The sequence below is a fragment of the Oncorhynchus masou genome, chromosome 18 (assembly GCF_036934945.1).
Source record: "Oncorhynchus masou masou isolate Uvic2021 chromosome 18, UVic_Omas_1.1, whole genome shotgun sequence".
NCBI lineage: Eukaryota > Metazoa > Chordata > Actinopteri > Salmoniformes > Salmonidae > Oncorhynchus > Oncorhynchus masou.
Genome location: NC_088229.1, coordinates 36,516,220 through 36,531,826, shown reverse-complemented (window position 1 = coordinate 36,531,826; position 15,607 = coordinate 36,516,220). Strand labels below are relative to the sequence as shown.

Sequence of the window (15,607 nt, the reverse complement as noted above, 5' to 3'; positions counted from 1 at the left end):
CCTGCTACAGCTGCCCTGGTCAACTGTAAGTGCTGTTATTGTGATTTGGAAACATCTAGTAGGAGCAACAACAGCTCAGCCGCGAAGTGGTAGACCACACAAGCTCACAGAATGAGACCGCAAGCGCTGAAGCGTGTAGCGTTAAAATCATCTGTCCTCGGGTAGCAACACTCACTACTGAGTTCCAAACTGCCTCTGGAAGCAACGTCAGCACAATAACTGTTCATTAGGTGCTTCATGAAATGGGTTTCCATGGCCGAGCAGCCGCACACAAGCCTAAGATCATCATGCACAATGCCAGCCGAGGCTGGAGTGTTGTAAAGCTCGCCGACATTGGACTCTAGAGCAGTGGAAACGCATTCCTGGAGTGATGAAACACACTTCACCATCTGGCACTTTGATTGACGAATCTGGGTTTGGCGAATGCCAGGAGAACGCTACCTGCTCCAATGCATAGTGCCAACTGTAAAGTTTGGTGGAGGGAAAATAATGGTCTTGGATGTTTTTCATGGTTCAGGCTCCATAGTTCCAGTGAAGGCAAATCTTAACGCTACGGCATACAAAGACATTCTAGACGATTCTGTGCTTCCAACTTCGTGACAACAGTTTGGGTAAGGCCCTTTTCTGTTTCAGCATGACAATGCCCCCGTGCAAAAAGCGTGGTCCATACAGAATTGGTTTGTCGAGAAATTGACTGGCCTGAACAGAGCCGTGGTCTCAACCCCATCGAACACTTTTGGGATGAATTGGAACGCAGACTGCGAGCCAGGTCTAATCGCCCGACATTAGTGCCTGACCTCACACATGCTCTTTCGGCTGAATGGAATCAAGTCCCTGCAGCAATGTTCCAACATCTAGTGGAAAGCCTTCCCAGAAGAGTGGAGGCTGTTATAGCAGCAAAGGAGGGAGCAATTCCATATTAATGCACATGATTTCTGAACGAGATTTTTTATTTATCTCACTGCATCGTTGTGAAAGAGCTTTCAAGTAAGCATTTCACTGTAAAGCCTACACCATTTGTAGTGGGCTCATGCGATGCGAAAACGTTCCTCAAAGTCTAGCCTATAGGAATGTTGGGCCAGCAAGATCAAATCCCTGAGCCGACAAGGTAAAAATCTGTCTTTCTGCCCTTCAGCAAAGCAGTTAACCCCCAACAACAACTGCTCTCCGGACGTCGATGATGTGGATGTCGATTAAGGCAGCCTCTGCACCTCTCTGATTCAAAAGGGTTGGGTTAAATGCGGAAGACACATTTCGGTTGAATGCATTCAGTTGTACTACTGACTAGGTATATCCCCTTTCATTTGACTTCATATACCAGTATCCTAGTTTGTCCAGATGTTTGCAGGGGGCAGGTAATATCAAGTGAACAGGAAACGCATGTCAAACTCCTCAAGACGTATGGAACATTATTCAGACTGAAGTGGTCTCCTATGCACTGTCATCCCTCAAGTTTATGTTAAAGGTGTGTGTATCATCCATTCCAATCACCTATATCCTTTCCCACATGCTCCCTTAACCACCCTCTCTTGTGTGTGTGTGTATATATATATGTGTGTGTGTGTGTGTGTGTGTGTGTGTGTACGTATGAATGTATTCATGCATATATTCTTTTGTCTTTGAATGTGTGTGTCCCGTGTGTGCGTGCGTCCCTGCGTGCGCCCATGTGTATATTTGTTTGTTTGTGTGTGTGTATATGAGTGTGTGTGTCAGTGCCCCCCTCAAGTGTGTACCTGTAGCCTTTCCCACCAGGTGTCTCGGATAATGTCCCTCCTCTCTGGGACCAGCTTGTACTGGATGACCTCTTCCAGCTCCGACAGCATCTGACACGACACCATGGCCTGCACAACAACAGCAACACTCAATTACTGTACAGCACCCCCTCCTCTGGTTGCACTTCCTTTCAAGGCACTACATAAGGACAACATTACTCATTCATAAGCTGTTCATATTTAATGGAGAACCACGGGTTGGTGTGAGGTGATACAGGAACATGAATGCTGTCATAATGGCAGTTTCAGTAAGTATTACTTAATGGATTTGAGTGTATATGTAGTACTTTTCCCACCAGGTGCTCAAAGTGTATTTACAGTAAATACATTGTTTCCAGTAAATGCATAATTGTAGGGCTACCTGACTAAACAAACGTTTACTTTAGTCTTTTATCTGTATGTGGTGGAATATTACAAATATTACCAAGATTTATTACCGGCAGTTAAAATGGACGCAAATTGACCATAAAGTGAAATGGGCAAATGTTCCTGTGAAACATAATACTGATAATAATACTTTGGTCGGTGCTTATATTTGTCCTCATTAGTAGAGTGATGTTCTTACCCCATATGCTCTGCTGTAACTCTCTCCAGCCATGGCTGTCAGCTCCGCATCCAATAGATCTCTGGCCTTGTCGATACACTGGAATAACACACACGTTTGTACACACGCACACAAAAATGACTTTTTGGTTACCAACTGGGAAATGGAGAGCTTCATACAGAAAGCAAAGTAAAGTCACAGACAGTATTAAACTTAAAGCAAATAAAAGTGAAGGATCAATCGGTGAGGTTAATAGGTGAACATATGTCATCCACATGTCTGCTTCTCAGTCTCTCTCTTTCCCTCTCCATCACTCCCACCCTACAGTAAGAATAAGGAGTCAAATGGGACCATTTCCTTAGTAAAGACAAGGGACTCGAACTCAGAACATCCAGTGAGGGTTAGGGTTAACCATCCCCAAATAGCACCCTATTCCCTTCATGGTGCACTACTTGTGAGCAGAGCTTCGAGTACAGCATATAGAAAATAGGATGCAATTTGAGCTTCAGATGTAGAATAGACTCTAGTTCCCCAAATCACTCCAACCCATACTTGTGTCAACTCTGGGCACTTCTACCCAGACAAAACCAATGGGTTTGGACTTAACCCAATTCATACAACAACCAGCCTCTTAGGGGTGGACGGTATACCGTGTTTTACTATATACATTGGCATTTATGCACGGACTGGCTTGGGTTTTTACTTTACCTTCTATAATGGTATTTGAATGTTTGGTTTGTTAAATGTGATACGCCGTGTGTAATGTCCATTTTTACTCCGCTACTTGAGTCATCCATTTCCGCGCCGCTTTCCACACAGACCTCGTCACTCAAGGAGCACATTTGTTGTTTCTTGACCACTTGACACTTTCGTTCAGTCTGCATGCTCAATGCAGCACAGGCAAAAATGTTGATGACAACGATGTTGTTTCCACTTTGATCATAATATAAATCCACAAGCGTTCTATAATTACAATATTAGTTTGTTTCTTACAGCTGCAAACAGCTTGTTTGTATTTTCTTAAGTTAAACTAAATGGTGTTAGCCTCTAATGATAATCGCGAGTTAGCTGGCTAGCTAATAAAAGTACTGAGTCAGAGCAAACGTAGCTAGCTTATACAGCGTGATACCAGTATGGTGGAGGCTTAAATCAGCATGATGTTTGTGCAACAGTGAACGTCTTCTAAATCAAAGAGGAATAGGAGACGCATGAATATGTTGGCTATATGAATAAAGACTTAATGTAGCCAAAGATTATAGGGTCCCCTGGGGAAACACGGACCACCACTTTGATTCCTACCCTGTCAAAATAACTCGTCCATGGCATTTTCATTCGTTGTCATGTCAAACACTATTCAAAGTGCCCACTATTATTAATATACTAAATGTGGAATTATAATAAACATTCTATTTCCATGATTCCAAAAGTTCACCCAAGTGTTTTAATCAACATTTGGTTAAAACAATAAGTATGTTTGCTAACATCTTGGCAGTGTGGAAATGATCTCAAATGAGTGCAGGAAATGCAGAAATTGATGGAAGTGCAGTAAATTATTTTAGGTTGAAGTTAAATTGAACAGTATAAAACAATCCGAATGGAGAAAGACCCATTGAACTAATGTGTAATATATGTGTTGACACCCTATGTTCACGCACTACTCATAAAGCAAATTTAGAACTTTCATTAATCAAAATCATACACCAGTGAGTCATGGAATAGTACACCAGTGAGTCATGTAATAGTACACCAGTGAGTCCTGGAATAGTACACCAGTGAGTCATGGAGTAGTACACCAGTGAGTCATGTAATAGTACACCAGTGAGTCATGGAATAGTACACCAGTGAGTCATGGAATAGTACACCAGTGAGTCATGGAATAGTACACCAGTGAGTCATGGAATAGCACACCAGTGAGTCATGGAATAGTACACCAGTAAGTCATGGAATAGCACACCAGTGAGTCATGTAATAGTACACCAGTGAGTCATGGAATAGCACATCAGTGAGTCATGTAATAGTACACCAGTGAGTCATGGAATAGTACACCAGTGAGTCATGGAATAGTACACCAGTGAGTCATGGAATAGTACACCAGTGAGTCATGGAATAGTACACCAGTGAGTCATGTAATAGTACACCAGTAAGTCATGTAATAGTACACCAGTGAGTCCTGGAATAGTACACCAGTGAGTCCTGGAATAGTACACCGGTGAGTCCTGGAATAGCACACCGGTGAGTCATGGAATAGCAGACCGGTGAGTCATGGAATAGCACATCAGTGAGTCATGGAATAGTACACCAGTGAGTCCTGGAATAGCACACCAGTGAGTCCTGGAATAGCACACCAGTGAGTCCTGGAATAGCACACCAGTGAGTCATGGAATAGCACACCAGTGAGTCATGGAATAGCACACCAGTGAGTCATGGAATAGCACACCAGTGAGTCCTGGAATAGCACACCAGTGAGTCCTGGAATAGCACACCAGTGAGTCATGGAATAGCACACCAGTGAGTCCTGGAATAGCACACCCTATTTTGCCTTGTCAACACAGACACATTGAGTTACTTTGATTACGCCAGCCACCCGGCTTGTTAACACAAAATGAAGCAATTATGGGCAGTCAAATGAACTGCTGAGGACTTGCACTCTAACAGTTATGTAATAGTCATTGCCAAATCGCATTACTCTTCCACAAAGCATCCCTGCTACGTTTTGACTTGGTATTAAGTGGACATACAAAACATTCAGCGAGAGAGGGAGAGAGAGTAAGAGAAATAGAGAGAGCTGTATCAAATGAGTGACAAAGAAAACAAAGAGATCTTTTTGGAAGGCTGTATTCTGTATACAGTCATTACCCAGGGCTAGAGATAGATGAGGGAGGACAAGAGGCTTTTCCAACACAGCTGTTGCAGCATGCCTAGAAGCAATTATGATTTGGGGAGGGGGGTTATTGCGTGCCAAAATGCCTGATAGGCATGCACAACATAGAGGTGGATTGATGGGCCCCTGAGATCAGACCACAATGAGACTGGTTATTTAGCGACTTGAGTCAGCAATTAGTAATTTTACCTTAGCCAGTGGTATTCAAAGTCCTTTTTAGATATATACAGTACCAGTCAAAAGTTTAGACACACCTACTCATTCAAGGGTTTTTCTTTATTTGTACTATTTTCTACATTGTAGAATAACAGTGGAGACATCAAAATTATGAAATAACACGTGATTTATTTAGAATTCAAGGCACACTTAATCAGCATGGCTACCACAGCATTCTGCAGTGATATGCCATCCCATTGGTTTGTGCTTAGTGGGACTATCATTTGTTTTTCAACAGCACAATGACCCTCCAGGCTGTAATGGCTACTTGGCCAAGGAGAGTGACGGTGCATCCGATGACCTGGCCTCAACCCAACTGAGATGGTTTGAGATGAGTTGGACCGCAGAGTGAAGGGAAAGCAGCCAACAAGTGCTCAGCATATGTGGGAACTCCTTCAAGACTGTTGGAAAAGCATTCCAAGTGAAGCTGGTTGAGAGAATACCAAGAGTGTGCAAAGCTGTCATCAAGGCATAGGGTGGCTACTTTGAAGAATCTCAAATATAAAATATACTTTGATTTGTCTTATACTTTTTTGGTTACTACATGATTCCATATGTGTTATTTCATAGTTTTGATGTCTTTACTATTATTACTACTAAAGAAAAACCCTGGAATGTGTCCAAACTTTTGACTGGTACAGTATACAGTCGTGGCCAAAAGCTTTGAGAATGACACAAATATTAATTTCCACAAAGTCTGCTGCCTCAGTTTGTATGATGGCAATTTGCATATACTTAAGAATTTTATGAAGAGTGATCAGATGAATTGCAATTAATTGCAAAGTCCCTCTTTGCCATGCAAATGAACTGAATCCCCCCAAAACCTTTCCACTGTATTTCAGCCCTGCCACAAAAGGACCAGCTGACATCATGTCAGTGATTCTCTCGTTAACACAGGTGTGAGTGTTGACGAGGACAAGGCTGGAGATCACTCTGTCATGCTGTATGAGTTTGAATAACAGACTGGAAGCTTCAAAAGAAGGGTGGTGCTTGGAATTATTGTTGTTCCTCTATCAACCATGGTTACCTGCCAGGAAACACGTGCCGTCATCATTGCTTTGCACAAAAAGGGCTTCACAGGCAAGGATATTATCAGTAAGATAAGGATATATTGCTGCCAGTAAGATTGCACCTAAATCAACCATTTATTGGATCATCAAGAACTTCAAGGAGAGCGGTTCAATTGTGAAGAAGGATTCAGGGCGCCCAAGAAAGTCCAGCAAGCGCCAGGCAGTCTCCTAAAGTTGATTCAGCTGCGGGATCGGGGCACCACCAGTACAGAGCTTGCTCAGGAATGGCAGCAGGCAGGTGGGAGTGCATCTGCACGTACAGTGAGGCGAAGACTTTTGGAGGATGGCCTGGTGTCAAGAAGGGCAGCAAAGAAGCCACTTCTCTCCAGGAAAAACAGGGACAGACTGATATTCTGAAAAAGGTACAGGGATTGGACTGCTGAGGACTGGGGTAACGTAATTTTCTCTGATGAATCCCCTTTCCGATTGTTTGGGGCATCTGAAAAAAAGCTTGTCCGGAGAAGACAAGGTGAGCGCTACCATCAGTCCTGTGTCATGCCAACAGTAAAGCATCCTGAGAACATTCATGTGTGGGGTTGCTTCTCAGCCAAGGGAATGGGCTCACTCACAATTTTGCCTAAGAACACAGCCATGAATAAAGAATGGTACCAACACATCCTCCAAGAGCAACTTCTCCCAACCATACAGGAACAGTTTGGTGACGAACAATGCCCTTTCCAGCATGACGAGCACCTTGCCATAAGGCAAAAGTGATAACTTAGTGGCTCGGGGAACAAAACATCGATATTTTGGGTCCATGGCCAGGAAACTCCTCACACCTTAATCCCATTGAGAACTTGTGGTCAATCCTCAAGAGGCTGGTGAACAAACAAAAACCCACAAATTCTGACATACTCCAAGCATTGATTATGCAAGAATGGGCTGCCATCAGTCAGGATGTGGCCCAGAAGGTAACTGACCGCATGCCAGGGTGGATTGCAGAGGTCTTGAAAAAGAAGGGTCAACAGTGCAAATATTGACTCTTTGCATCAACTTCACGTAATTGTCAATAAAAGCCTTTGACACTTATGAAATGCTTGTAATTATACTTCAGTATTCCATAGTACCAGCTGACAAAAATATCTAAAGACACTGAAGCAGTAAACTTTGTGAAAATTAATATTTTTGTCATTCTCAAAACCTTTGGCCACGACTGTATATAAAAAATGAGGAACAAAAATCATTGCATGGGATAATATACAAATGTGATTGTAAAAGATAATTTGAGAAAAAAAATGTTTTACATTTGTTGATTAGTTTCTTTTCATTTTGAGAAGAGATCAACATTTAATTAATTGGTTATTTGTTGATCTAAAAATCAATATTGACCAATTTGAAGGTTTGGTCATTAGATTTGGGGTGGGGTTGCAAGAAATGATTGCCCAAAAAATGGGGTCCCCAGAAATTCTAGCGGGAAAATATTGGGTCCCCGTTGAAAAAGTTTGAATACCGCTGCCTTAGACGTACTGTAATTTTAATGGTAGTGTGGCTATTGCATTGTATTCTGTATTCTGGAAAAACAGGTAGGGCTCGTGTCATGACAAATCAACAGGACCTGTTTTATCGATCATACGAAAGCCAGAAGACGAGGACAAGGAAAACCATTGTTTTAAGAGGAGTGCACCAGGCGGTTTCCAAATCATGTGACTTTTGGCGATATGGTCTGTGGTAAACTCTACATGACCAAAAGTATGTGGACACCTGCTTGACGAACATCTCATTCCAAAATCCTGGGCATTAATATGGAGTTGGTTCCTCCTTGGCTGCTATAAAAGCCTCCACTCTTCTCGGAGGGCTTTCCAAAAGATGTTGGAACATTGCTGCGGGGACTTGCTTCCATTCAGCCACAAGAGAATTAGTGAGGTTGGGCGATTAGGCCTGGCTTTGCAGTCGGCGTTCCAATTCATGCAAAAGGTGTTTGATGTGGTTGAGGTCAGGGCTCTGTGCAGGCCAGTCAAGTTCTTCCACACTGATCTCGACAAATAATTTCTGTATGGACCTCGCTTTGTGCACGGGGGCTTTGTCATGCCGAAACAGGAAAGGGTCTTCCTCAAACTGTTGCCACAATGTTGGAAGCACAGAAATGTCTAGAATGTCATTGCATGTAAACCACTCTGAAAGGACACCAATAATAAGAAGAGACTTGTTTGGGCCAAGAAACACGAGCAATGGACATTACACCGGTGGAAATCTGTCCTTTGGTCTGATGAGTCCAAATTTGAGATTTTTGGTTCCAACCGCAGAGTCTTTGTGAGACGCAGAGTAGGTGAACGGATGATCTCCACCTGACGTTGCTTCCAGAGGCAGTTAGGAACTTGGTAGTGAGTGTTGCAACCGAGGACAGGCAATTTTTACTCGCTATGCGCTTCAGCACTCGGCAGATCCGTTCTGTGAGCTTGTGTGGCCTACCACTTCGCGGCTGAGCCGCTATTGCTTCTAGACGTTTCCACTTCATAGTAACAGCCCTTACAGTTGAGCCTGCAGCTCCAGCAACCTATGACGGTGCCACGTTGAAAGTCACTAAGCTCTTCAATAAGGCCATTCTGGTGCCAATGTTTATCTCAGGAGATTGCATGGCTGTGTGCTCAATTTTATTCACTTGTCAGCAACGGGTGTGGCTGAAATAGCCGAATCCACTAATATGAAGGGTGTCCACATACTTTTGTATATATCATGGCTATATTGGCGCTGTAAATGGTCGTTGTTAGGGAAAGCAATATTGTTGTGTCTAACGGGAACACTGTAGGAACAGACAAATAATTTCCGCTGATTTACAACATTGACGTATGACTTCTCAGGCAGATGCATGCTCTCAACCTCCCAGTACACATCACTACTACCCCAAAGAAAGTCGCAAAGTACAACCGTCTGTAATCGAAAGACTTAAGAACAAGGATTACCAAGCATATCCGGAAGACAACTGAGCTCATGTTGACATTTAGGCTTTAACCCTTTCCCCATCTGGTTTTCATTCAGCCTCATTCAATGAGAACAGGCTCATCGTCAGATAATCACCCTTTTCCCTTTTCAGTGGCAGGAAACCTATTGGTCACACCTGGAGTTAATCAGAATTAGATGGGAGACAAAGGATCGGGGGGCACGCAGGGGTGAGTGTCTCTGGGTAAAAGAGTGACTGGCAGGATGGGTCTACAGAGGTAGGAGGAACACAGGTGTGCACCAATGTCAGTGGTCGATCCAGACCATCCACTGTCATCTAGCCTGGATGGATCGACCCCCAGAGACCATGAGCTCATTGCAGACTCCATCGCTCATCCCACAAGGAAGCTCATCTTATGGGACAGACTTTGTTGATACCTTACTTCTTTATTTTGCTGCACGGTTTAAGTTACGATGATTTACGATCGGGAGTTACCTAATGATTCCACACCAAGGAAGTGCCACATGTTAAAATAAAAAGCTGTTGGATGTTTTATTCCTTCAATTTCAGGAGGAATTGAACAAATGGAATTCTTGCTGGAGCATTTGTGTGGTCATTGTTACATGTATAGTGAACAAAAATTTAAACGCAACATGTAAAGTGTTGGTCCCATGTTTCATGCAATTAAATAAAAGATGCCGGAAATGTTCCATATTCACGAAAAACATATTTCTCTCAAATTTGTTTACATCCCTGTTCATTTCTCCTTTGCCAAGATAATTAAACAGATGCCCCTTGTACTGGGTAAAATAAAAAGCCACTCTAAAATGTGAAGTTTTGAAACACAACATGATGCCACAGATGTCTGAAGTTTTGAGGGATGTGCAATTGGCATGCTGACTGCTGGAATGTCCATCAGAACTGTTGCCAGAGAATTGAATGTTAATTTCTCTACCATAAGCTGCATCCAACGTCATTTTAGAGTATTAGGCAGTACGTCCAACTGGCCTCACAACCGCAGACCACCTGTATGGCGTCGTGTGGGCAGCCCCAAGTCGCAAGGATCTGTACACAATTCCTGGAAGCTGAAAATGTCCCAGTTCTTCCATAGCCTGCATACTCACCAGACATGCTCACCATTGAGCATGTTTGGGATGTTCTGGATTGACGTGTACAACATTTTCCAGTTCCTGCCATATCCAGCAACTTTGCCAAGCCACTGAAGAGGAGTGGGACAACATTCCAAAGGTCACAATCAACAACAAATGGTGGTCACACCGGATACGGAGTAGTTTTCTGATTCCGTCCCTAACCATTTTTTTTTTTACAGTATCTGAGACCAACCAGCCATGTGAAATCCATAGATAAGGACCTAATGAATTTACTTTAATTGACTGACTTCCTTATATGAACTGTTACTCAGTAAAATATTTGAAATTAATGCATTTATATTTTTGTTTAGTATATTTTGTACATTAATGGAAAAGGCTGTACATTTTTTTTAACCTTTAACCTTTTCACAAAATTGCCTGGCCAGCATCATTTAGAAAAATGTAAAACCTACATGAAAAACTATTGACCTGTTGGGTAATCCTGGGTTCGCATATGCCAAGTATGTGTTTCACTTACTATTACCCCCATCTAAAGCAATGTTGCCTCTATTGACTTCAATTTAAAAATATTGGCGTTTGATCACTTTCATGTTACTTTGCCAAGCATTTTAAAAACTTTCTTTGCACCCTGTCTAGGAGAAACAATGGATGCTGATGTCTCTCACCTGCTGAGCCAATGAGAAGAGGTCCTGATGCAGAGCGAGCACGGCCCTGTAGAAGGCTCCATCGTGTGTGTCCCTGGGGATCATACATGTATACTCCTCCATGCTGTCCCAGTGGCCTGCACACACACACACAGACACACGTGGATTTCGACTCGTCGTTACCACATATGTGATGTACAAATTGACTCGCAATGACAATGAATGAGCAGCATGCTCTCTCCCTCCGTGTAAAGACATTTGACTGCAACCACAGCGTACACACACACACACACACACACACACACACACACACACACACACACACACACACACACACACACACACACACACACTACACACACACACACACACACACACACACACACACACGTGTGGTTGTACCCCCACCACATGAAAGCCCAATGTGGTGTAATATAAAAATGTCTGTTTCCTCAAAACATTAATAAAAGTCTGAACCCAGCGCTAAGGGTTCAATTATAGCGACTTATTTATAAGTCCTAATATCAGCCAGATATGTAATGAATCAAGGAAAATCATACATCATAAGTATTATTAAGGCTGTAATATGTAACTTTTTGGGCGACCCCGAACAAATTCACAGACATTTGAGTTTTAGATATGTAATTCTAATTGAAAGTAAGTCTAAGAAGCGGCAGATCTGTTCTATGTGCACTATTTCTATGCTTCCCGTACTTAAGTTTAATTTTTACATCTTTTACTTTTGGGTTTGGTACACCACAGCTGATAACATTATTCAAACAGCTGAAAAACTATTTTTTTGTTATGGAAAAGATATTTCACAGCGGTATAGATGGTAAAATGATTCTCTACACTAAACTTGCTTGTTTTGTCACAAATTGAAATTAGGCGAACTATTAGAATTTTAGCAACCAGGAAATGAATACTTATGTTTCCTCAGAGTGCAGTCAGTGTTTGGGCATTTATGTGGTGCATGGGGGCCAGTGGCTGAGTACTGTGTTGGGATACGGATCAGGTTCTAATGTAATGAAGCCATATGCTTCCTGGGCTCCATAAACAGTATGCGTGGTCTCGATCAGAAAATAGACTGGTGTAAGCTGAGGTATTTTTCTCCACCATAGAACATTATGATAGGGTTACTTATGTGTGGATGCATTCCCATCTGGATGGTCGAGCTGTCGCTGTTATCATTACGGCTTGGCTTCAGTTCCAGCCAGTCAAAGAAAATGGAAGCCCGCTTCCTGTATAGCGCTCCCAGAAGAGCTCTGTGGCAGAGGTTTGGCAAACAACATTGCATTCTGAAATGTGTCCACTGTTCTTATGTACCAATTGCTTTTTGAATGTACAGGCATCTGCATATTACATGATGTCAATTTGTTGCTGGTCATTTGCACAATAACTGCTCTTTAGTATTTCAATACTCTAACCGGTCTCACCATTTACTGCATCTTATATCTGCTGTGTGGTTGTCACTGTTTTTAATGTTGTTTTTATTGTTGTAACCCTGACTTCACTACACAATTGGGACAATACAACTATTGATTGATTTGCTAGCTGTATTGTATTTGTATGTATTTCATCAATTACATTATTGTGACTTCAGTATATCAAATACAGGAAAACACAATCTGTACATGGTACCTTCATACACCGTTATCTATAAAATGGGTCTGCTTTGGTCAAACTATTTTATAATAGGTTTGTAATAGTTATTGGATTGAATTATTAATGTAGTCATAAAGCAATATGATTGCTATAGTAATTTGAAACATTTTGTAACAAGGCAGATGCAGGGTTGAGTGAGAGCTCTTACCTAGACCCCAGGCTGCAGCGGCTGCCATCCGTGCCATCTTGGCCTGCGTATCCTCAGTGACCAGAGTCCACTCCTCACAGCACTGCTGGTGCAACTGGCCCCTGTGCAATGAAAATCATTTCAAAAAAAGAGTGAATTCTTTGCTACATATTTTTGTTTGTGGACCCACTATATTTTTGGTGACTGAACCCTGATACGCGCACATGCAAACACGCTTTAGGCAAAGTTAAGTGACAAAACATTTTAGAGGCCATCCTCTTGGCGACAGACACAAAATGTTGCTAATTTCCTGCAATTGTACACATTTTGTCATGGTGCTGAGAGAAAATGTGACATTTTAAAGCAAATTTCCTGCAATTCCAGGAAAAGTTAGGCCATGTATTATATAATGTATAACATAACGTATAACATAATCAATGCCATAACACTTTTGGAATTTTAGATTCTAGATATGGTGGTTGTTCGTTCTCAAAGATGATCTTATTAAAAAATATATAGCTCCATTATCTTTTCTGTGTACTTTATATCTGGTTTTAGTGGATTCATTTTACACCGATTTTGGACCGTAGTAGCGGCCCGTCGCTACTAAATTAATATAGGGGAAACACTGAAAGACAAGACTCGGCTCAGTGTCAAATGAAATGTAATCTTTACACTAGAATGTTTCCATTTTCCACCACCAAACCCCATTTGATTTGTTCATTGACCAGTAAAGCCCGCGGGACTGGCACGGGATGAAAAGAGAAGGGGACAGAGCTGAATAATGGATGCTCAGCTTCACTGAGAACTTGGCTGAGTCTACCTTTTTTTATTCCCTGGTAAACATGATCCAGCCAGCCTGTGACCACGGTCCTGATCATATCAGATATCACTGTCAACAAACTAATACTAAATGTTCTCTTCGATTGGAACTCAACCGGGACAAAACGTACAACCAGTACCGCGTGTCTTCACCCTGCTCCATATGGGTGGAACCCTCAGCGTAGGCGCACGTTTGCAGGGGGAAGAACATTGGATGAGTGTGGCAACAGATTAGATGGGGTGAGTCAGACAGGTTTGTGTCTGGTAGATATGAAGTGTTTCCCAGCATAATGCATAATAATAGGGAGTTAGAACACCACAAAGCCCCAGTGTGCTACAGCCCTGCGTGTCTCACGTAGCATAACGCGCCGTTGTCAAGGGCATAACGGAAAGTGCTACGGCTATCGGATGACTCAGCAGCCAGTCACTCAACTCAATGGAGGTAAATTCCACCTGAAATTAATCAAAACATAAATAGAGGGAAATTGAAGACAGACATTATTTCTTGGTACTTTGTTTTGGTATAGAGCGGAGTATGAGCACAAATGCCTGAACATTCATTTAGTCTGTGGTAACCTTGCCAAACAGTAAAGGAACATGGAAATAGAATAAAACTAGCAAAAAGCATGAACTGATGCCCACCCCAAAAAGCTGCAGAGGTGCTGACTCACGGTATAGTAAACTTATGAAAAATAAAGAACGTTGCACACTCTACTCCCAATGATGGATAATGCACCAACAGTGCCTTCTTCAGGGTTTACCTTAAAAAACAACAACAATGGAATAAACACTAAACACTGTATTGAGACAGACAGTCAGGCTATGCTTTGCATTGAATAGGCAATTGTGATCATCTTAAAAGTAGGTTGGAGCCCTTTTGGGTAACTTATTTACTTTGAATGAGCTGATGACGCGGACGCTACTCTACAGGACTGTTTTGCTAGTGCAGACTGGAATACGTTCCAGGATTCATCCAATGGCATTGAAGAGTATATCACCTCAGTCATCGGCTTCATCAATAAGTGCATCGACGACGTCGTCCCCACAGTGACCGTACGTACATATCCCAACCAGAAGCCATGGAGCTAAAAGCTGCCGGTTTCAGGGAGCGGGACACTAATCCAGACGCTTATAAGAAATCCAGCTATGCCCTCAGAAGATCAATCAAACAAGCAAAGCATCAATACAGGATTAAAATTTAATTCTACTACACCGGCTCTGACGCTTGTCGGATGTGGCAGGGCTTGAAAATTATTACGGACTACAAAGGGAAACCCAGATGCGAGCTGCCCAGTGACGCAAGCCAACCAGACGAGCTGAATGCCTTTAATGCTCACAGATCCTCAAAAAGTTCTACAGCCGCACCATCGAGAGCATCCTGACCGGTTGCATCACAGCCTGGTATGGCAACTGCTCGGCATCTGACCTTAAGGTGATACAGAGGGAAGCACATACGGCCCAGTACATCACTGGGGCCAAGCTTCCTGCCATCCAGGACCTATATAATAGGCGGTGTCAGAGGAAAACCCATAAAATCATCAGAGACTTCAGTCACCCAAGTCATAGACTGTTTTCCCTGCTACCGCACGGCAAGCAGTACCGGAATGCCAAGTCTCGGACCAAAGGGCTCTTTAACAGCTTCTACCCCCAAGCCATAATAAGACTGCTGTACAATTAATCAAATGGCCACCGGACTATTTACATTGACCCCCCTCCATTTGTTTTGTACTCTGCTGCTACTCGCTGTTTATTGTCTATGCATAGTCACTACGCCCATACCTACACGTACAAATGACCTCAACTAACCTGTACCCCTGCACACTGACTCGGTACCGGTACCCCTTGTATATGTTATTGTACTGTGTTACTTTTAATT

The 15,607-nt window shown here is 42.6% G+C and overlaps 1 protein-coding gene across 2 annotated transcripts in view; it reads right to left on the bottom strand.

Annotated features, from left to right (window-relative positions):
* The window catches only part of mtor (mechanistic target of rapamycin kinase), a 129,731-nt gene that overhangs the window by 36,494 nt on the left and 77,630 nt on the right, over positions 1 to 15,607 (bottom strand). For both annotated transcript variants that reach the window (XM_064923149.1, XM_064923150.1), the window contains exons 31-34: positions 12,931 to 13,031; positions 11,139 to 11,254; positions 2,338 to 2,415; positions 1,734 to 1,841 (exon numbers count right to left, since the gene is read on the bottom strand). In XM_064923149.1, coding sequence (XP_064779221.1) covers positions 1,734 to 1,841; positions 2,338 to 2,415; positions 11,139 to 11,254; positions 12,931 to 13,031 — 403 coding nt within the window. The remainder of the gene's footprint in view (positions 1 to 1,733; positions 1,842 to 2,337; positions 2,416 to 11,138; positions 11,255 to 12,930; positions 13,032 to 15,607) is intronic.